Genomic DNA, 22,968 nt, shown 5'->3' with positions numbered 1-22,968 from the left:
ATGTCTTCTCGCTGTACCCAGGACCCTCTCTGTGGTGACTGTGGACGTCCACTCCATGAGGGGAGTCCCTGTGTTCCCCCTCCTGTATGTGTAAATTGTCATGGTAGTCATTCTCCACGTTCAGCAGATTGCCCAGTCTATAAGAAAGAAAAAAAGATACAGGAGTATAAGTCTCTTGATCGTTTAAGCTACACAGAGGCCCGTAAGAAATATGCACGATTGCACCCTGTGTCCATGACATCTAGTTACGCCTTGGTTACCTCTTCATCCCTTCCTTCCCCCTTCCTTACCCCCATCCCGGACCCCTCTCCTTCCCCCCTCCCCTGCGGCTCCCACACCTTCTCCTCTGGGCGCCGCTCCCCCTCCCCAGCCGGAGAAGTGTCCCACTCCTTCGGCGTCTGCCGGTCAAGGGCGCCTCTCCCGGGATGCCCCTTCCCGGCACCTTCCAGGTCAAAGGTCTGCTGCAGCGCGGCGACCGCGAGAGCCGCGGTCTATCGGCCCCCAGGTCGCTCGGTCTCTTTCTGTTCCTGATCTTGCTGCAGCTGGCTCCATTATGCCACACAGCCCTCCTCGATCTCAGCCTGAAAAGAAGAAGAAACATAAGTCCCGGGACAAAGAGCCTCTGGTGTCACCGGAGGTCCCTTCCCCGGCTTCACAACCGGATTCTGACCTGTCGTTTATGGATGTCACCCCCTCCTTGTCGGTGACGGGAGGGGACCCGGCGGTATGACTGGATTTAGCGTGTTCAGCCCTCATTTAAACCATCGTTCTGTGGTTCTCCAATGGAATTGTAATGGCTACTATCGTCACCTTCCGGAATTGAAATCCCTTCTTTTGTCCTACTCAGCAGCTTGTGTGGTTCTCCAGGAATCTCATTTTACTGATGCTCACTCACCGACCCTCCGTGGGTTCCGTGTTTTCTGTCGCAATCGGGTCGGACCCTTGCGGGCTTCTGGTGGCGTTTGTACGTTGGTCCGTACAGACATTGCTAGCACGTGGATTCCTCTCCAAACTACATTGGAAGCGGTTGCTGTTAGGGTCCACTTAGACTCTGCAGTCACAGTATGCAATCTTTATCTCCCTCCTGACAGGACTCTTACACCTGCTGCCTTAACCACCCTTCTTCAGCAACTTCCTCCTCCCTTCCTCCTCCTTGGGGATTTTAATGCTCATCATCCTTTGTGGGGCAGTGCCTTTCCATCTAGACGAGGTCTTCTTATAGACCAATTTATTGCAGACCACGACCTGTGCCTTCTTAATGATGGCTCCCCTACTCATTTCAGTGCTGGTCATGGTACCTTTTCTGCCATTGATCTTTCTCTTTCCTCTCCCTCTCTCCTCCCTTCATTACACTGGTCACCACACGACGACCTTTGTGATAGTGACCATTTCCCGTTGATTATCACGCTCCCTTCCCGCTCCCCGATGGACAGGTTACCTCGTTGGTCTTTCCACCGCGCCGATTGGCCTCTATATACTGCACAGGTCGAGTTTTCTCCCTCTTTGTCGGGTTGTATTGATGACGTCCTACGTGACGTGTCTGACGCGATTGTTCGCGCTGCTAACCTTGCTGTCCCGCGCTCATCTGGACAATTTCGTCGTCGTACGGCCATTGCCATTGCCATCCGTGATCGCCGTCGAGCTTTGCAACACTTTAAGAGGCACCCATCTGTAGCCAGCCTTTCTACCTTTAAGTGCCTTCGCGCTAAAGCCCGTTATTTAATCAAACAGAGCAAGCGGATATGTTGGGAACGATTCGTTTCTTCCCTTGGTTCCACTGTCCCTCTGTCACGGGTATGGGCTACACTTCGCTCTCTCCAAGGTTGCCATCGGCAGTCCACCCTCCCAGGCCTTCACCTCCCAGATGGCATTTGTACGGACCCATTAGTTCTCGCAGAACACCTTGCGACCCATTTTGCAGTGGCATCAGCGTCGGCCTCCTATCCAGCTGCTTTCCTTCATCACAAACACCAGGCTGAAGCTGTCACCTTATGTTTCACCACTTGTGAGTCAGAATCTTACAACGAACCTTTCACTGAATGGGAATTTCTTTCTGCTCTATCTTCTTCTCATGATACGGCCCTTGGCCCAGATTCCATTCATAACCAGCTGCTTCAACATCTCAGTGCTCCACAACGGCACCATCTTCTTCGGGTGTTTAACCGTATCTGGCTCCAGGGTGACTTCCCTTCTCAGTGGAGGGATAGCATTGTGGTTCCTGTCCTTAAGCCTGGTCAGAACCCCCTATCTGTTGACAGCTATCGGCCAATTAGTTTGACCAATGTTGGTTGTAAGTTACTTGAACGGCTGGTAGCCCGTCGGCTCACTTGGGTCCTCGAATCTCGGGATCTATTGTCCCCTTACCAGTGTGGCTTTCGAGAGGGACGATCTCCAATCGATCATTTGCTTCGCTTGGAATCCGCAGTTCGGCAGGCTTTTTCCCAGCGCCGCCATTTGGTTGCAGTGTTTTTTGACCTTCGCAAGGCCTATGACACGGCCTGGCGCCATCACATCTTACTAACCCTTCATCAGTGGGGTCTTCGGGGCCCACTCCCGATTTTTATCCGCCAGTTCCTGATCCATCGGTCATTCAGAGTTCGAGTTGGTACTGCTTTTAGTTCTCCACGGACCCAGGAGACGGGCATCCCACAGGGTTCTGTCTTGAGTGTCCTTCTTTTCCTCATTGCTATCGATGGACTTGTGGCCTCTGTCGGTCCCTTGGTTGCCCCTGCCCTGTATGTGGATGATTTCTGCATTTGGGTTAGTTCCTCCTCGATGCCATCTGCAGAACGGCAGCTCCAGGTGGCTATACGGCGTGCCTCTGCATGGACCCTCTCACACGGGTTTCAATTCTCTCCTTTAAAATCGCGGGTGGTCCACTTCTGTCGCCGTACTACGGTCCACACTGATCCAGAGCTCTATCTCGCTGCACAAAGATTGCCTGTGGTTCCACAGTTTCGTTTCCTAGGTCTTCTTTTCGACAACAAGCTCACTTGGCTGCCCCATATCAGACTCCTGAAGGTAGGTTGTTTCCGTAAACTCAATGTCCTTCGCTTCCTTGCCCACTCCTCCTGGGGTGCGGACCGTTCCCTCCTCCTCCGTCTTTATCGTGCTCTAGTTCTGTCACGTTTGGACTATGGTTGTCAAGTTTATGGTTCAGCTGCTCCTTCCACGCTGCACGTGCTGGATCCAGTCCACCATCGTGGTATCCGTTTGGCCACCGGTGCCTTCCCTACTAGCCCTGTTGATAGTCTCCTGGTTGAAGCTGGGATCCCCCCCCCTTTCTGTTCGGCGGTCCCAGCTTCTGGTGTCTTATGCCCTTACTATCCGTTCTTCTCCCGCTCATCCTTCCTATTCTATCCTATTCCCAGACCATGGACGTCGCCCGCCTGACTCCCGCCCTCGGGCGGGTTTACCGGTTGGGCTGCGCCTTGCGTCTCTTAACCGTGATTTTCGGCTTCCTTCTTTGTCCTGTCTTCCTCGCTCCCTCCCCTCCACCCCTCCTTGGTTAGTTCCTCGGCCTCGAATTCGGATGGATCTCCGCCGCGGTCCGAAAGATTCCATCCCCCCCGGTGGTGTTCCGTTCCTTTTTCCGCCAAATTTTATGGGAGTTTCGGGATGCTGTTGTTTTTTACACTGATGGCTCTAAATCTGCTGATCATGTTGGGTATGCCTTCACGTCCTTTGTTGGAACGGAAAATCATCTACTGCCACCCTCATGTGGGGTGTTTACTGCGGAATTGATGGCAATTTCCCGGGCCCTTACCTTTATTAAACAATCCCAACACAACCGCGTTTTGTTATGTACGGACTCGATGAGTGGCCTTCTTGCTATTGACCGGTGTTTTTCGCGCCATCCCTTGGTCTCTGCCATCCATGACCATCTCGCTGATCTTCACCGTGCTGCTTGTTCCATTGACTTCCTATGGGTCCCGGGCCATGTGGGTATCCCGGGTAATGAGCTCGCTGATCGTTTGGCTGGGGGAGCAGTTACTTACCCCCCATTTTCTGTAACCCCTCCTGCAGCGGATTTACGGCTTCACATCAAATCTCACTTTGCACAGTCATGGGCCAATTCTTGGGAGGCTACTCCACTGTCTAATAAACTTCGTGCCATTAAGGTGAATCCAGGCCCATGGCGTTCTTCCTTTAGCCTCTCCCGCAAGGACTCGACCACACTGTGTCGTCTCCGCATTGGCCATACCAGGCTGACCCATGGTTTCCTTTTGCGTGATGAGCCACCCCCGCTATGTGGTTGTGGAGCCTTCCAGTCAGTGGCCCACATTTTGGTTGAATGCCCCCTTCTTTTGGCTCTGCGTTCTAAGTACAGACTCCCCCACACTTTACCTTTGATGTTGGCTGACGATTCCCGGATGGTCTCTCTGGTTCTAGGTTTCCTCCGGGAGAGTGGTTTTTATTCTCAGTTTTAAAGTTTTTAATCTCCCTCTGGTGTTGGGGCAGGGCGGTGAGTGTTTGGGTGTCTCCCACTGTAGGCAGTGTTCAGAGATTCCCGATTCACCTCCCTGACCGGAATCCTCTTTTCTTTCCCTTTTACTCTGTTTTTACCCCTTCTTTTTAAGGCTTGGTTAGTTTTTCTATTCCCATACGTACTTTCTGCATTATAGCAGTTGTACCTTTTAAGTCACAGGTGGTCTTGCCCATGCTGCTTCAGCATAGTGTTGGGTTCGTTCTCTTGCCAACTTCCCTCATTTGTTTTTACTAATGACAACGTGACTGCCCTTTTACGTTTCCCCTTTATCCGTTTTATTTTTCTGACTATATTGAGATGTCCCGTTAGCAGAATGGAGTCTATTTGAAACAAGGGACTGATGACCTTGCTGTTTGGTCCCTTTAACCTCAAACAACCAACCAACCAACCATCACTAGCTATTCCAGTCTTGTCACAGGCACCTCGTATCCCATCAAACGCAGGGCCACCTTTGAAAGCAATCAGGTGATCTACAAAAGCTGCAACCATTGTGCTGCTTTCTGTGTAGGCATGACAACAGACAATCTGTCCGTCCACATGAGTGGCCACTGCCAAACTGTGGCTAAGAGACAGCTGCACCACCGAGTTGCTGAGCATGCTGCCTAACACAGAAGTCTTCACATCAGTGACTGCTTCACAGCATGTGTTATATGAATCCTTCCTACTGACACAATCTTTTCTGAATTGTGCAGGTGGGAACTTTCCCTGCAGTATATTCTATGCTCTTGTAACACCCCCGGCCTGGACGTTCACTAGTCTGTGTCCCTCAAGTGCTGTTCCCTCCCTGCTCCCATTCCAACATCACAGCCTTCTACACCACCAACACACCTACTAGCCTCCACCCTCACTTCTCTCCTTCCCTCAAAGTTCCCGACTGCACTTAGGGGCCCTACCCCGCCCCCATCATGTGCCGGCATGCTCCCACAAGCAGCTCTACACCTTCTCCATTCCTATCCTGTTATCCCTCCCCCTCCTCACCCCGGCCTCCTCCATACCACCACCACCACCACAGATTACTTTCGCATTAGGTGCAGTTGCTCTATACACTGTCGCGTCAGCCACTGGACACATTGGTTGTGTGCGCGCGCGCATGCGTGTGTGCGCCTCTTCTACCTTAGAAGAAGGCCTTGTGGTCCAAAGCTCAAATGTGTAGCAGTCTTTTTGTTTTGCTGGTGTGCAATTAAACGTCTTCTCTGTATGGTGAATAGTAATCTATTCTTTCCATAAGATCATCATTACTTCATCCTGGATTTTCCATTGTTTGAAAAATGATCCTCTGCTGCATAAAAAGAATGTCCGTGTTATCACAGGTAACTATAATGTAGTTCCACGCTGTCCTGTTGACACTAATGATGCTAATGACAGTGGCTTGCATCTCATTTGATGCTGATGTCTGCTATCTTAGAATGTACTGCCCTTTCATTGTAATCAACACACATTATAGCAATATTTGTGTCCTTCTGTTTCAAGATGATGTGTATAGTTTTTGTAAAAGAACTGGTATCTATCGTCTTCCTTACACAGAACATCAAATGACAGAGACGAGTGATATAGAAGTTATGAACAAAATATCTGGCATGTTTAATGGAAATCCACAGTTTTACTTATTAGACTTGTGGGCAGAATTATCTAGTTGTACTACTTTAAACAACAACCGAAAGTATCCAATTTTTTATTAATGTGCTGCTGATCTTCAGACCAAAGACTAGTTTGAGATAACTCCCCATGCTAGTCTATCCTTGGCAGGCATCTTCAGAATGACTTATATCTAAATATTCAGTTACTTTGTAGGAGGAGTGACTAGTGAGGTCATTAATTCTGTTATATAGGTTGGAGGGAGAATTTTGAACACAGTTGCACCCGATCATATAATTCAGTTCGTAAGTGAACTGTAGACAAGGAGGCAAAGTCTATATGAAGACTTTTTTGTGTCTTTTATTGTGATTGTGTACATATAAGTTCAGCTGAAAAGGTTTTTTGTCCATTACAAAACCCATTAAGGAGTAAATTTATTGAGAAGTAAATGTAAGAAATCAAAGATCCTTTAAAATGCTTCAGCAAGATGTATGGTTATCTGCTTTACACAATATTCTTACTGTTCACTTGTGCTGACTAAGCACTTTTACTTCAGGTGCAGTGTCCTGAAAGATAATTCCACAGAATTCACTCCCACACAGGGAGTGAAAATATACGAAATTAGCCACCATTGTTGTCTTCAGATTGACACAATGACAGAGGCCTCTTAGGGGACAACAGGCAAAGCTGAACTTTTTGATTAGTTTTCCCATGTTTTGCCATGATTTAAACTTGTTATCCAGCTGGACCCAGAGGAATTACAGAAACTGTGTGTCATTCAATATATGACTATATCTACTTCTGATGCCGGGTCATTATTCCTTGTTTGTAACTGCATAAACTTTAGCTGTGAACCACTTGTAGGCTCATTCAGCCTTCATCTGAGGTGAGGTGTCATAAGTACCTGTAAGACTGCAGATACCTGTATAGGTTGTTACTTGGCAAGTTCTTCATGCCTGTATACTGCTCCTCACAGTCTCTTTTCGATGAGCTGTGATTCACCATTTATAGATAATCATAATTAATACCTCTTCATTGCTATTTAATGTGACATCCATATAGTGTCCTGTGCATGTCTGATCAACGCTCATGTTCTTTTCACACTAGATAATGAACATTAGATGTAATGAAATAACTGTTTATTTGATTCATAATTTTCCCCAAATGGATTGTACATGCACTTCAGATGAATTAAATCTACCAACTTTTGCAATTTGTCAGTTTGGTGAAGTTACTAGTATGCTCAGAAATAGGTACTTTTCAAAAATTTAACAATGCTTGTCTGAGGGACATCATGCCCACAGCCCTGCATTGTTCGTGAAATGTCACCATTAGACTTGCATTGTAAATTGCCTACGTGAACATTTTTCAGTTCCCATAAATTGTTAATCACATTAGGCATTGTCTTCTGACAATTCTTCACTGAATTTGTGATATTTTCAGTGTATACGTATCTAATCATAGATAATTTTCACTACTTCAAATCTTACATTTTGGGAAGGTGATGCTGTGCAAAATGTTATTCATTTTTGACAGCATAAAGAGTTAGCTGCCCCTTATTTTGATTTTCATTAAGTATACTTTACAGAGAAAGTCGACATATATTATTTTGATAAAGGTTAGTAGTGGAACTAAGCTGCAAAATTCACCCTGTTCATATAATTTATGACTTCAGCAATGCCTTTGAATAGGCAGGCCATAAAATTCTAATCACTGATTTTCCATTGTTTAAACAGTGTAATCAGACAGTTTTCACAGATGGATTTGTATTACACATTGTGTCGTCATGAGGAGACATGTTCATTATTTGGAAGCAGCAGAAGAGGTGCCCAGAAGAAGATTGGTCCACCTACCTCTCATATTCCCTTCTCTTGGAATTGCGAATCAGAACTCTGTAGCTCATCCGTGAAACAGCTGCCACAGTGTCATTTCTACTGTGGCTGCTGCCCAGGTAGTATTTGAAGGAAGCAGCTGGCACATAGATTCATATAAAATGCCTTGGTGTATGTACCATTATGTATTTGATTCACAAAGCTGCTAACTGCACTTTTTTGCCACTCGTGTAACCTATTTGTCTTTTCTGCAGTGACCATTTTCAATTGTTATCTTTTTAAAAATATAGATATTTAGTTTTTTGTGCATATGTACATATTATGTGCTTTTTTGTTGTTTTGGGTTAATGTTGCTACATTCTAAGAATTTTTGTTGTTGTTTCCACCTTGGCTGTTCATTATTTTATCTGCAGTTTTATAAATATATAGAATTTTCCGTTGCGATAAGTGTACAGAATAAGTGAATTGTGTAAACATCAGCCAGATATTGTTCACAGAGCGAGGTGGCGCAGTGGCTAGCACACTGGACTCTCATTCGGGAGGACGACGGTTCAATCATGCGTCCGACCATCCTGATTTCAGTTTTCTATGATTTCCCTAAATCGCTCCAGACAAATGCCAGGATGGTTCCTTTGAAAGGGCACGGCCGACTTCCTTCTCCGTCCTGCCCTAATCTGATGAGACTGATGACCTCGCTGTCTGGTCTCCTTCCCGAAACAACCCAACCCAGATTTTGTCTCTAGATATATGCCATGACTAGGGGATGCCTCTACGTCATGAGTACTGGAATGCAGTAGCAGTCCTAATCTATGGTATTAGTATGTTACTGTGTAGTCACTCTGTTCACTTGTGTTCCTATGAACAGTCAGGAAATTGTGTGTGTAACCTTCATTACTTGCCCATTCAGCCATCACTTTCACCATTCCCTTCTGTAGTGCATTTTATACTTTCAATACTCGTTGCTTTATAGAATTAGAATTATCTTCTAGATCAGTGTGAAAATACTTGTATAAAGTAGATAACTATACATTTGGTTGAAGCCACTTGAAAGATGGAATTTCTGTACTCATGTTCTGGTAAATTTATCTTTAGCAACAAATACAACTAAGGAGTAAAATTCAATAATTTTTATTGTTTGGGTCATTATTATTGAGACATTATTCTAACAATACTTTATGAACTTGCATATTACTTACCCTGTTATCCTGTTTTCATATTAAAAACTAGAGGCTGTAGGTTGGGTTTCAATAAAAAGGATTATTTATTTTGCAGTTTATGTAGCTAACAACAGTAGTTTGTGTTCTTTGCTTTGATTAATTCAAAGGTGAATGATAATTCAGGGACAGTGTGCGCTTTCTGTAATGAAATTTTTATAATAGTATATTGATGAATGATGTTACAGGGTTATTGCTGGTCATGTTTCAGATCCTCCATTTGTAGGACTAGAAACTTTAGATGCATGGCAAAGAAAAAATCATCCATGGCTTGAATTGTCGGATGTTCACAAGGAAACAACAGAAAATGTTCGTGTGACAGTCATACCTTTCTATATGGGTTCTAGAGAATTTCAGACTGCTTCTGTTTATTGGGTAAGTAACTGTAAATGACATTGTTGATAACAAAGTTCAATAAGACGCCATAGCAATGCTCCACCTGGTAGACTGCATTTGGTAGCTGCACTGACACTCATAGTGAAAACAATTTAGACGTTTACCAAATAATGTATGCCACACTGCAGTAATTAACTTTAGATTTCTACTTGTTTATTTATAATAAATCCCATTGTATGATAATCAGTTTTGTTACAAGCATTAATTTTAGCACATAAAACAAGTGGGCTGTTACAGTATGACAGAGTTTACTAGTGGTAGTGTAGTAAGATTTGACTGGCTGGTTGGGGCACATCAATAGATGGTGTGATTACAAGATGTTAATGAATTGACTGACTTACACAAAGTGAATAATGCACATTTTGATAGTTAAGTGAGAACTAACCAACAGCAATGGAGAGAAGCCACTTAACATGGGCTATCTTAAATACTGTATACATGATGGTGGCTAAATGAATGCTAGCCTCCAACGGGCTCAATCATTGTCCTTCACACGTGCTTATAGATCCCTGTAAGATTAAAAATCAATTTTATTATTACCTTCAATTGGACAGATATAAAATCTACTCACCAGGCAGTGGCAGAACACAAGCATAAAAGAAGATTGTAACTAGGCAAGCTTTAGGAGCCAGTGGCTCCTCCTTCAGGCAGAGAGGTCGAAGGGGGAGGAAGAGGGTGAAGGAAAAGGACTGGAGAGGTTTAAGGAAAAGGGATAGATTTTGGAAAAGTCGCCCAGAACCTCAGGTCAGGGAAGACTTACCACACGGGATGAGAAGGAAAGACTGAGTGTTGGAAACTGCATCGGACAAAATTTGAAAACCTGAGAGCTTAAACATGAAAGACAGGGTAATATGCAGAACAGAGATTACTGCTTAAACATCTTGCATGAGTTAATAAGAGTGACAAGCTGAGTGCATTGTACATGACAGAGAGGTGGAAGGGGGGGGGGGGGGGGGGGGGTGAAAAATAGACGGGTAAGACAATGAAAGACGTAGAAAATTAAAATGGAGTGAAGAGAAGAAATGCTGATATCGAAGAAATTAATGTAAATTAAGGCCAGGTGGGTAGCAAGAACCAAGGAAATGTTGTAACACTAGTTCCCACCTGTGTAGTTCTGAGAAAGTGGTGTCTGGGGGAAGGATCCAGGTGGTGTGTGTGGTGGAACAGGCACTAAGGTCACAATTGTCATGTTGTAGAGCATGCTCTGCTACAGAATATTGCGTGTTGCTTGTATACACCCTCTACCTATGCCCATTCGTCCTAATTGATAATTTGGTGGTAGTCATGCCAATCTAAAAGGCCAAACAGTGTTTACATAACAGTTGGTGTATGATGTGTCATTTCACAGGCCAGCTACAGGACTGCTATAAGTGGTGGTAGGAGGGTGCATAGGGCAAGTCTTGCAGTGAGGACGGTTTCAGGGGTAGGACCCATAGGGTTGGGAGATGGGTGCAGAAGCAGCATAGGATCTGACAAAAATACTGCGGAGATTGGGAGGGCGATGAAAAACTATTCTAGGTGTGGTGGGCAAAGTTTCAGACAGGATGGATCTTGTTTTAGGGCATGATTTTAGGAAGTCACGGACCTGTCGAAGTAGCTGATTAATACATTCTGTTATGTTAATTTCTTCCATCTCAGCATTTCTTCACAATAAGTACTCTTCTCTTCACTCTGTTTTAATTCTTTACATCTTTCAGTGTCTTTCCCATCTATTTTTCAACCCCCCCCCCCCCTCTCTCTCTCTCTCTCTCTCTCTCTCTCTCCCATATCTGTTACATACAATGCATTTAGCTTGTCACTCTTATTAATTTGTGCATGATGATTAAGCAGTAATCTCTGTCCTGCATATTACCCTGTCTTCCACCTTTAAGATCTCAGGTTTTTAAATCTCATCTGATGCCGTCCACAACAATCAGTCTTTCCTTCTCAGCCTGCGGTAAGTCTCCCCTGACCCATGTTTCTGGGTGATTTTCCCTAAATCTACGCATTTTCCTAGACCTCTCCAGCCCTTTGCCTTCACCCTTCTTCCTTCCCCTTCAACCCTTCTGCCTGAAGGAGGAGCCACTAGCTCCGAAAGTTTGTCTAATTATAACCTTCTTTTATGTGTGTGTACTGCCACCGCTTGATGAGTACAGTATTTACTCGAATCTAAGCCACACTTTTTTTCCAGTTTTTGTAATCCAAAAAACCGCCTGCGGCTTAGGATCGAGTGCAAAGTAAGCAGAAGTTCTGAAAAATGTTGGTAGGTGCCGCCACAACTAACTTCTGCTGTCGAATATATGTAGCGCTACACGGGCATGCTTTGCAGGCACAAAGATAAATACTGGTGCCAAAACCTGTGTGTCAGTAAATAAATTTAAAAAAAGGTGGAAAACAAGCTTTTTTTTTCCCCACCTCGAGTTACGACCACTGCATTTTCATACATTATCCAACGAAGTAAATACAAATTCCGTATTGTTCATCTTCGAATGTAGCAGCATTTCAATGTACTACGAAAATCCGACTGGAAAGACTGTTTGGGATGTTTGTCAATATGACCAACTCTACGTTCTGAATTTTTTCCTACCTGTGAAAAGAGATGGTTGCTAATAGGAACTTTTATGAACTGTAAATTACATGCAGTATTCTCTTCACCATAAGAATAATACGAATATAAACATTTTGCCATGTATTCTTTCGTGTTTGCTGCTATTTCATTTAAATCCTGTCTGCCTAATAAACTACGAAAATAGTGTGAGACAACAGCAAACGCGGAAGAATGTACATATCATGTCATGTTTATATTCGTATTATTCTTATGCCTAATAGTGATACAGTCAGAAATGAAGCACGGCAAATGACTAAAATTTTTAAATCTAAGATGACTCTTATTTCTGTGCACAAAGATTTTCAAACAGAGAAAAATTTTAGCTAAACTCTGGTTCAGAACATCTTCTATCATACGCAGTCTATTATATTAAAGAAAGCAGCAGTGTAAGTAACAACAAATAGCAGTCTCATGCCATTGTTTCGTTAATGAGACAATTCCTCTCTTTTTTTTATTGTAAGCGGCGGTAGCACGCACAGAAGCAAGCCATGCCGCGAGCGGTATCAGAATGCGACAAACAATGCAGGACACAGTACAATAATGCATTTTCAGCTTAGAGTGACGTAAACACCTATAACAAAGAAAACACCACTTGTCAGATCAAAGAAAAATAAGCTATCTATTCAAACCAGACAAAGCACGTGAAAAAGGAAAGGTACCCGAATAAATACGGACGGAGTGCCTGGCGCATAGCAATGGCTACCTGATAAAGCTTAACTGCTAAGCTTAAGACTCGAACCAAACTACTGTACTGTATCGTTATTCATTCGACCTAAATTGTCTCATATTAGAATGGACCAAATTTGTTTTGATTTGGAGGTGCAGCCTAAAACTTTTCTCTCCCCTTGAATTTAGAGTCTCAAATTTCAGGTGCGGCTTAGATTCGAGTGCAGCTTAGATTTGAGTAAATACGGTAGATCTTTTATCTATCCAATTAAATTATTCTGTCAAAAATTGATTGTTTTCATTGTTTTATTATTACTTCGTAATATTAACACAAGACAGCCAATTTAGAGGCCATAAAATTAAAATTGGCAAAAGGCCAAATGTATTGAACTGAGAGTTGAATGCCCAGAAGAATGTAAAATTATAAGCACTATTTCATCAAAATGACTTCTGTGGGGAATCCCAAAGCTTGCCAAAATTTTACAAATTGAATAATTAACAAACCAACTTATTCCAGTGAAAGTGGACATATTTGGAATCAGGAAAAAAATCTGAATATGAGTAACTTTATTATTTAAAAAGTTTTGAGAAAAATGTGTTTGTTGAGAAGGAGCATTAGAACTTTCAAATAATAAAAAAAAACCTCATTTAAAGACGGACATCTATTTGCTAACTGCAAAATTCACATCCATGTGTTTACTCTTCATTTGTTAAGAACATTCTTGTAGATAAAATATTTCCAGGAAAATCAAATGTACTATTATAATAAAATCAATTGAAATAGGGCACGAATAAAAATAAGCTGTTTTGTACTACGGTCGCGCATATGCTCTTCACTAGATGAGATAAAATAAAGGAAAACAAATTATATTACTGACAGGAGTGGTACAAAAACAAATAGGGTGGGGTACCTGTAAGAGTTTGCATGGCAAAGTGATATTTATACTGTGCCCCCCCCCCCCCCCCCCAATATTTTCAGGATATGGCATGATAAATCTTCCAGCAGGTAGGCAGGAATGAATGTCTCACAGAACAGAAGAAACAGCTTGGTAAGTGTTCACACTATCCAGAAAGTGGGTGAGGTTTGATAGGTACAAAAGTAAGGACATCTACAGCTGACCCATAAATACCAGTGTCTGTTTTGGAGGTGTACTGTTTGAAGGCAAAACTGCAATAAGTGAGGTTGCAGTTATGGACACTGATGGAGGAGCTAGTTTCAGATTTCAAAGATCCTTCAGAGTGTTGCTCTGAAGTGATATATTGGGGGAGTACAGGAATTACATGTATAGCTTTAAACGTTGATTCAGATTGGTTGGTTTTGTGATATGTAGCATGAATATTCATATCTTGAATTTTATATAAATTATAAGTAAGAGCCAGAATTTGACACTGGGAAATTCTTAGTACATTGAAAACCTGATTTGAATGTAAAATAATAACCATTTTCTAGTGGCAAATTGTATCTAGGCTTCTAAGGATTTTTAAGGTGGAAATATCTTCCTCTAGTATATGAGTTAAGAGTCAACTGATTATTTTATTTACTTGTCACAGTGGCGATACTGCATACGTCTTGAGAATCTTGGAAAATTATCAGTTCAGCTGCGGGAGCGGCACTGGCGAATCTTCAGCCTGTCTGGTACACTGGAGACAGTGCGTGGACGTGGAGTGGTTGGCCAGGAACCTGTCCCTCTCTCGGACTTCGCCAGCTTTCCAGTACAGCAGCCATGTCAGTTTGCAGGCACCATCAGGCCACATGTGGTAGGTTTATGCAGTAAAACATAACATTTTAAAGAAATGCTTCATAGACCCAGTTCCAATAAGTTAAAGCTTGGGATGGAAGTACTCCATTTTGAAGTGTTACATAGAATAACTTACAAAATTTAAAATTTTATTTCTTTTACTTTCATAGTTCAGAAAACACAATATCCATCCTCTGAAGAAAATGATAAATATGGACAGGGTTGCTAACTTTCCATTAACAGAAAATCGAGGATTAAATACAGTATATATTACAATAGGTCACTACATACCAGACAGACACTAAGCAGTAGACATGCACCTAGAAAAGGCTGAAAATTATTTGGCTTCTGCTCCCCAAAAATATTCTTAAACCAGTCTCTGTTGCCCCATGACACTAAAACATGTCTAATACATACAGTCATGGCCGGGGTGGTAGGTAGAGAAATGGAAGGAATGTAAAATGGGTGATGAAGTGAAAGTTAAGAGGATGTTGAAGAAAATTATGCTACCACGCAAAAGTTGTTTTGTGTGGAGGCAGATCAGGTGTTTGTCCAGAGGAACATTGGAAGAAAAAGAAAGAGCATGATGGAGAAGGTGAAATATTCAAAGTGGGAGAGGGAGTATGATGGTTTCACTTGTGGCATCTCAAGTGGAGAAAACATTAAACTGATGGGAGAGAATCTGGCATGGGTTGTGAAATGTGGAAGGAGGGGGGGGGGGGGGAGAGGACAGAAGGGTAAGAAGAAATAAGTGTAAGACGGGATCTAATGGCGTCTGGGATTGGGGAAAAAGTGGGGGGGGGGGGGGGGGGGAGATTACAGGTGTATCACTCGAACAAAGTGTGTGCGTGCGCGCGCACCATGATCTTCCATAAGGACATTGCCCTTAGGACAAGATTGGTTGTTGTGCAGCTTGGATATTTGGGGACAACAACTTTTATGGATGAGTCCCATGAGGAATATCCTCATTTCAGAGCATGACATAACATAACTGAAGCCTATGTAGAGAGAGAAATCAACTCGTTAAAGTTCTTATTTATCAGCAGGTGTGGGGAGTGTGTTAAATGTATTCAGAGGTAGGGCACAAGACAAGGTTGAGAGAAGAATTCTGGTTTGGAAAGATTTTGGCAAAACCTTTAGCTGCTACAAATGAGGCATCTGTAGGTGCCTCAGTTTTATGGTAGGAACTTCCTGATATGCAGTGGGTTGCAGATGTCAATGTTGAGATGATATTGGTAATTGGAAGGTTTGATGTGAACAGAGATTCATAGGGATCCAGTAGCAAAGAGAAAGTGAACACCCAGAGAAGTGGCTTACTGAACTGAGGTGACTAGTTTAACCCTTTGAATGCTGTGGGCATGTTTATACATCTTGCCCCACTGTTCCCCAGGTGTTGTGGATGTGTATATGCATGACTGCTTGGATTTTCTGACAGTGCTATAGATGTCGAAATGCATCCTGAGCTTCAGACCTCTCACTGCTGCAGTTGAATAACTTGCATATCTCAGTGAATAAAAAAAGTTTGGAGTATTTATCATAGAACATGTTGTCTCATCATGTGCTGTCATTTGCAGAAAACCTTGTTTTGACATCTTGAATCATTTGAGATATGACAGTTTTTATGACCACTTGATCCATGATGTTCAAGGGCATGAATGGGCATATCGTGCACGAACACCCTTCAGATATAAAACCCAATAACTCAAGAATGAAGTCAGATATTATTCTGCTTTCAATTTTAAGTAAAATTTTGAAATCTTACCTGCATCACATTTACTGCAGTGTATGAACTAAAATCAACCAAGCCCAAAGTTTGGCCAATGCATTTTCACCTCTTTAAAATTTAGTGCAGTCATTTATTTAATTTGATGCAGCCCAGTAAGTATGGTGGATAATGAAAAGAAATTCAGTTCTTCTTCGAGTGAAAATATTGGGCTGTAAGATGTGCAAAATCAATTTTTTTTTTCACCAAATAGTTTTCAGAAAATTGTATGCAAAGTATTTAATATCGGCTGGAATGCTCTCTCTCAGCACAGGCACCAACATTTGAAGAGCAATACAGCCACAACAAAAGAAGCCTCAGCACAGAACGTAACAAACAAGCTCATTTGAAATGAATGAGGTCAAAGATGACAACATTACAGAAAGGATAGATTGCTACTCACTGTATAGTGGAAATGTTGAGTTGCAGACAGGCACAACAAAAAGACTGCCGAATAAGTAAGCTCTCGACCAAAAAATCTTCTGGCATATTAAAACTGTTTGCCAGACTGAGTCTCGAACTCTTGGACTGTTGCCTAGGCAAAGCTGTCTCTGGCTGCTGAGGCCAGTCTCTCGACAGTGGTCATGTGTGTGAGGGTTACATTTGCATGAATGTGTTTTATGTTTGTGTTTTTTCTAATTCAGAAGAAGGCTTTTTGACTGAAAGAGCAGTGTGTTTGTTGGGCCTGTCTTCCACTCAACATTTCCATTATATGGTGAGTAGCAGTCATAATATTGTCACTATTCTATCCTGGATTTTCAATTGTTTGGGGTCAAAGACGCTGAGATTCTAGAAGAAAGAAATAGGAAGTACTCGTGTTCAGATCATTAATACACTGACACAAAAAAATGGCAGCACCAAGATGCAGCTATGCAACATGTACAAAAGTTGCTAGGCATGTTTCTACATCTGAAAGATGATGTCTATTCAAATTTCACACCAGTCTCATAAGAATTGTGCTAATAGTGACACTATGAGGATGCAATCAGGTTTGGTTTAAATACATGCTGTAATAGTTGTGTTAGTTGTGATTGGATTTAGTGAGTTGTTGATAGTCAAAAATGCCTTCATAAGGTGACAGAGATGTAACTATTAACACCTCTCTTAGGTTGAACAAGGTCGTGTAATAGGGCTACGAAAAGCTGGATGTTGCTTCTGTGATATTGCAGAAAGACGTGGCAGGAATGTAGCCACAATACATGGTTGGCGGCAACAGTGGTCATAAGAACGTGTGGTTGAAAGAGGACTCCAGAGGGCCATGTGGCATTGCTGAGATCAAGCCCATCATGTTTGTTGTGTGGCTCTTGCACATTGTACTGCATTTGCAGCAGCAATTAGCACCGCAGTGACACAAAGAATTATTAAAAAATTGGGTTACTTCAAGGACAACTCTGCACCAGATGCCCTGTAGCACACATTCAACTGATTCCAAACTGCTGCCATCAGTGTGTCAAGAGAGAGCTCGTTGGATGTTGGGGTGGAAGTCTGTTTTGTTTCCTGATAAAAGCTGGTTCTGCCTCAGTGCCCGTGATGGCCATGTATTTTTTAGGACACACACACACACACACACACACACACACACACACACACACACACACACACACACACACACTCTCTCTCTCTCTCTCTCTCTCTCTCTCTCTCTCTCTCTCTCTCTCTCTCTTCATGTAAATGCAACTTGCATACACGTCTGCAGTCTCATAGAGTTGAAACCACACATTAACATGTGTAACTTGTGATCATGCGGTGTTAATAATTTAAATATATTGCCTAGACAAATGTTTTCATGAATTTTCATTACTGTGCATTAATTATATTTTGGTGTTTTGGTTTTTTCCTTCAGTGTATGTCCTCAGTGAATCTTAACCAGTAAGAGATTTAGAATTGTAAGTGGCTTGAAATGATTTTACCAAGTAGTTTATCAACAGGTTGTTACATGATGCATTCATCTCAGTGTCTACGGCATTGTTTTCAAAAGAGAAATAATTGTGGATGAGGATGTAATTAACCATGGTTAACAGGAATGGTGCTGTGCATTTGCAATCGGCAAGGTGTTGGGAGAGATGTGTTCTATGGTGGTCAGACTAAGAATGATTGGGATGTTGATCTAAGGAGAGCTGCCACAGACAGTGAGAAACAAAGCACTGGTTAGAAATGGATAGGAACTGTGGAGGGGAAGTGGTTAGTGCCTTCAATATACAAGGGTAGGCTGCAGGCATTAGGTTGAAGATGTTGGTCTTCTGAAGTGTAGCCACTTTCAGTGGACCCATTAACCAGCCACAGTGTTGAATCCCATATGTTCCGGCGTACAGATCTTGAGATGCCCATATACTGAATACTCAAGGAATGAGGAGAGAAGTTGTAGATAACAATTTTGGAAAAGACAGTGATATGAGATGAGATGACATACTGCTGTGATGCGGACACTGCAGCAGACTTTAAGGACAGATATGTGTCACTGTTGGCAAATTTAATCTGCAACTCGAGCACTGTAGCAGTGGTCAAGTTGTAGTCTATAGAGATGATGATCAAGTAAGGATCAGTTTTTGTGGTAAGGGATGGCACTTCTCTATGTGGTTGTGGAGTTCATAATATCAAGCCAGGGATTCGAGGAAGAAAGGTGGGGTGAGATTGGAGAATAGAAGTTCTTTGAAGGTTGTCAGGATACCCTTAGGTTGGAGTAGGGAGGGTCACTGTTTGACAGAGTTGCAAATGGGTTATAGTCGTCTGGAAATTATTGCTTATGACAGTGACAATGTTGTCTGCTTCCTGGGGTGTGAGACAATTATTAGTTCATTTTGGAAATCGCTAGAAGTGGTAAGGATAGCTAGCTTCATTCATGGGAATCTCAGCACAGTTGGAATGGAGGGTTTAAATCAGACACTTCATCAGTTCTGCAATGGTCTTGACAATAGATATATCTTGATCTGCAGTGCATTGTGAAGACTTGTAACAGTCTCTCCTGACAAGTCACATATTCAGAATATGCCAGAAATAGTCTCTCAGTTTATAGAGTAAATTAAATTACTGCTTGTCAACTGTCATAATCCAGAATGAGAATTTCACTCTGCAGTGGAGTGTGCGCTGATATGAAACTTCCCGGCAGATTAAAACTGTGTGCCGGACCGAGACTCAAACTTGGGACCTTTGCCTTTCGCAGGCAAGTACTCTAACCGAGCTACCCAAGCACGACTCACGCCCCGTCCTCACAGCTTTACTTCTGCCAGTACCTCGTCTCCTACCTTCCAAACCTTACAGAACCTCTCCTGTGAACCTTGCAGAACTCGCAGGAGAGCTTCTGTAAAGTTTGGAAGGTAGGAGACGAGGTACTGGCAGAAGTAAAGCTGTGAGGATGGGGCGTGAGTCGTGCTTGGGTAGCTCAGTTGGTAGAGCACTTACCCGCGAAAAGCAAAGGTCCTGAGTTCGAGTCTTGGTCTGGCACACAGTTTTAATCTGCCAGGAAGTTTAAACTGTCATAATGTTTGCGACATAGTCCTCGGTCTCGGGTGTCTGCTAGAAAGCAATCACTCCATACTATATTAGGAATTGAGAGTTGATTGAAACGTTAAGTGGAAAGCTATAAAATGTTCATGAGTAGAATGGACATTGGAAAAAGAGTTTATATTTCCTAAAAGATGGTGTCTTTATAGCATTGAATGGAAACATTAGGTCTAGTGAGCCCCAAAATGAATTTTAACTGCAAATTTGTACATCTCTTTTGAGTGAGTATTGTGGGAAAATCGGAGAGAGTTAAGCTTTTGCAGAGGCTCATAAACAGTCATTCGATCCCTAAATCTTTAGTGATTGCAATTGGGAAGAAAGTATATCATGGTGGTACCAAAAGTACAATCAGCCACACTCTGAAGGCTGCTTGCAGAATGTAAATGATATGTAGGTAAGAGAATAAGCAGCTGTGGTGGACTTCAGTCAGTATTCAGATATTCATGTAAGATTGTAACACTCTCATAATAGTGTCACCTAAAGCTAACCTAAATCAGACGGTGCAGAGATACCCAGTCACGTGATAGTGTCAGGGGGTGACTTTTATTAACCTTTTATTGTCTGTGAAAACTGTGCATTTTTTATTAGTGGTAAGGACAAACATTCTTGCAAAGCTGTACTAAATGCTTTATCAGAAGACTGTTTTGCACTGCTATCCCAATATCCCACACAAAAAAGAAATACTTTGCATCTCCATACTACAGTTTAGAATATTGCATCTCCATACTACAGTTTAGAATATTGCATCTCCATACTACAGTTTAGAATATGGGCTTTATATGGACTGCAATACTTCAGGATTTGTGCAAGATATTTCTGGTGCTGAACATTTGCTAGTGATTGCTTATACAGTTTCCAATCATGTCTTATTCTACACACATGTTAAACAGAAATTCTTTCTGTTTTTCTGAACTTTGCCTTCCACACCTGTGATCAGTGGTGATATACTTGGAGGTAACTGAAATTTCTGCAGGACCTATGGTTTTAGCGAACAGGTTGACATATTTTTTACAGATTTTTTATATAATTTTGTGTTCCTTTGAATGTTGCATGATGTATCTGGCTATGTGGCAAGTGTTGTAGGTCAGCAGGGCCAGGTTTGGTAGCAATAAGAGCAGTAAGAGAATAACAACAAGAGTTTTAGTACACTTCTGTACTACTCTCAGTTCCATAAGTGGAATATTCTCTTACCTCTTTGTCTTCTTGTTACTTCCACCTTCCTTCATACTCCTACTGTATTTTCTCAATGAGCTTATACCTGTAGCAGTCCTCTATTACCCTGGAGGCTGCTAGTTATTCCTGCCTCATCCCACTCCACACACCCCCTTCCATATATTCACCACTCACACAAGCAGAGTTTACTTACTCAACCATGTCGGGCAGAAGTGGCACTACTCGGTAAAGATCATGGAACAAGGGGATGGGAGAGTTTGTATCCAATGCAGAAAAATAGAAAAATTACACTCTTATCTTCCTTATTCTGATATATATTTTAGACTCTTCCACTTATACTTGATATAATAAATTGTATCAAGATTCTGTGTTGCCATCCTTCTATACTTACTGGATGGAGGAGAACTCACTCATATGTAGCTTTTGGCCACAGACTCCATCGGGGAGACACACACACACACACACACACACACACACACACACACACACACACACACACACGCCGCCAACTCGGGAGATGAGAATGGTGAGATGACAGTTTATTTGCAGCCCTCTGCCAACACATCCAGCCGTATTTCCCCACTCCTCTGATATTTTGTTTATTTTTTCCCCACACTTCCCTGCCCCACAACCTCCTGACACTGTCCCTGTTTGACTCTAGTCCCTGAACAATTCACCAGGCAGCATTCTTCTCTCTCCCCACCTGTACACTAATACCCCTTCCCATTGCCCTTCCCCACCACCACCAGATTTCTGCTTGCTTCACATGCGATGTTGCATACCGGCCCAATATGCTGGAGTTGGTGGTCGTGTGCGTCTTTGTGTGTGTGTGTGTGTGTGTGTGTGTGTGCGCGCGCGCGTGTGTAGTTGCCTGTCCCCGTTGTTCACTATTTCCGCCGCACTGTTTCCTTTATCATCTGATTACTTCTGACATTTATTATGTAGAATATGCTAATTTCTTGTGAATAAAATAAAGTAAGGAAATAATCAATATGAAGAAAGGTTTCAGCATCACATTGATTTAATGGGCAGGGAGGTACTTGGGGATGAGTTTGTGTGCCCATACATTCTTCTACCGACCTCTGGACAGTCGCAGCCTGTTGATTTATGAAGACTCTATGTGGTGAATTACACATGTATGTACATATCAATGTGCATGCAGAGAATTCTGCCGGAAAACCACATTTAGTACCCGATGAGGGGAAGGGGTGTCTTTTCGTACAAAGTTGGAATGAAATGCCAGCTGTTTGGATTTCTAATTGCATTGCTAAACAGGTCGCCTACCAAGCAATTTGTGTGCATAACTAGACAAAAAAATCCACTTGCATTAAAGCGCAATGAAATTTACTGTCTCTTTTGTGGGACTTTGTTATTAAATTCGTGAGCTTCGCTTATATACTGTTAATTTTTAAAAGAAAGTTGAATACCTGTGTAAGCATTGAATACTGCAATTTTCTTTATTAGGGGCACCTTCCGTATGGAGCGTGAAGATGGATTTTCATTCGACTGTCGCATCCCGCCCTTCCCACTTGAGAGCAAAATAGAAGAGCAGCCACCAGCCTCATCACCTACACAGGGAGCAGAATGAATTAGAGACTAATTGTATTTATTGTACAGATTCCAGTAATTTATTTGAAAAAACAATTGTGCAAGTTGTAATTTCTGAACTGTCCTTGCTGATGCAAGTGAATTAAAGAATTGAAACTGTGGATAGCCTGTGAAAGTTGGTCTCTTTTATTGATTCTACAATACAAAACCTTATCTTCTGAAATCTGAAAAAGAAACATTTTCTACCGGAGAATAAGGGGAAGTAATTTTATTCTTCTGGAGATGCAAGAAGAATGAAGAAGGTACTAGAGAGAGAGAGAGAGATTCAAATCACGGAGTAAAGATCAGAAAAGAAACTGGAGAAATGAAGAGCTGAATGGATAGGCTATATAGAAGGATATTGGAGGACTGATGGTGGATATCCTCAATGACTTTGACCCATTTCTCAAAATGTGACAATTCTTATGCCAGTGGTAATGATGAGTC

General features: G+C 42.4%; 1 protein-coding gene across 1 annotated transcript in view; it reads left to right on the top strand.

Annotated features, from left to right (window-relative positions):
- The window catches only part of LOC124711936 (polymerase delta-interacting protein 2), a 62,597-nt gene extending 39,940 nt beyond the window's left edge, over positions 1–22,657 (top strand). Inside the window, 4 exon segments of the mRNA XM_047242195.1 lie at positions 9,322–9,485; positions 14,311–14,445; positions 14,447–14,517; positions 22,399–22,657. Of these exon segments, the coding sequence (XP_047098151.1) occupies positions 9,322–9,485; positions 14,311–14,445; positions 14,447–14,517; positions 22,399–22,522 (494 nt within the window). The 3' untranslated portion in view covers positions 22,523–22,657.
- Positions 22,658–22,968: the final 311 nt, after the last annotated feature.

Source organism: Schistocerca piceifrons, chromosome 8, assembly GCF_021461385.2.
Source record: "Schistocerca piceifrons isolate TAMUIC-IGC-003096 chromosome 8, iqSchPice1.1, whole genome shotgun sequence".
NCBI lineage: Eukaryota > Metazoa > Arthropoda > Insecta > Orthoptera > Acrididae > Schistocerca > Schistocerca piceifrons.
Note: the sequence above shows the minus strand (reverse complement) of the source record. Positions and strands in the feature narration are given on the sequence as shown.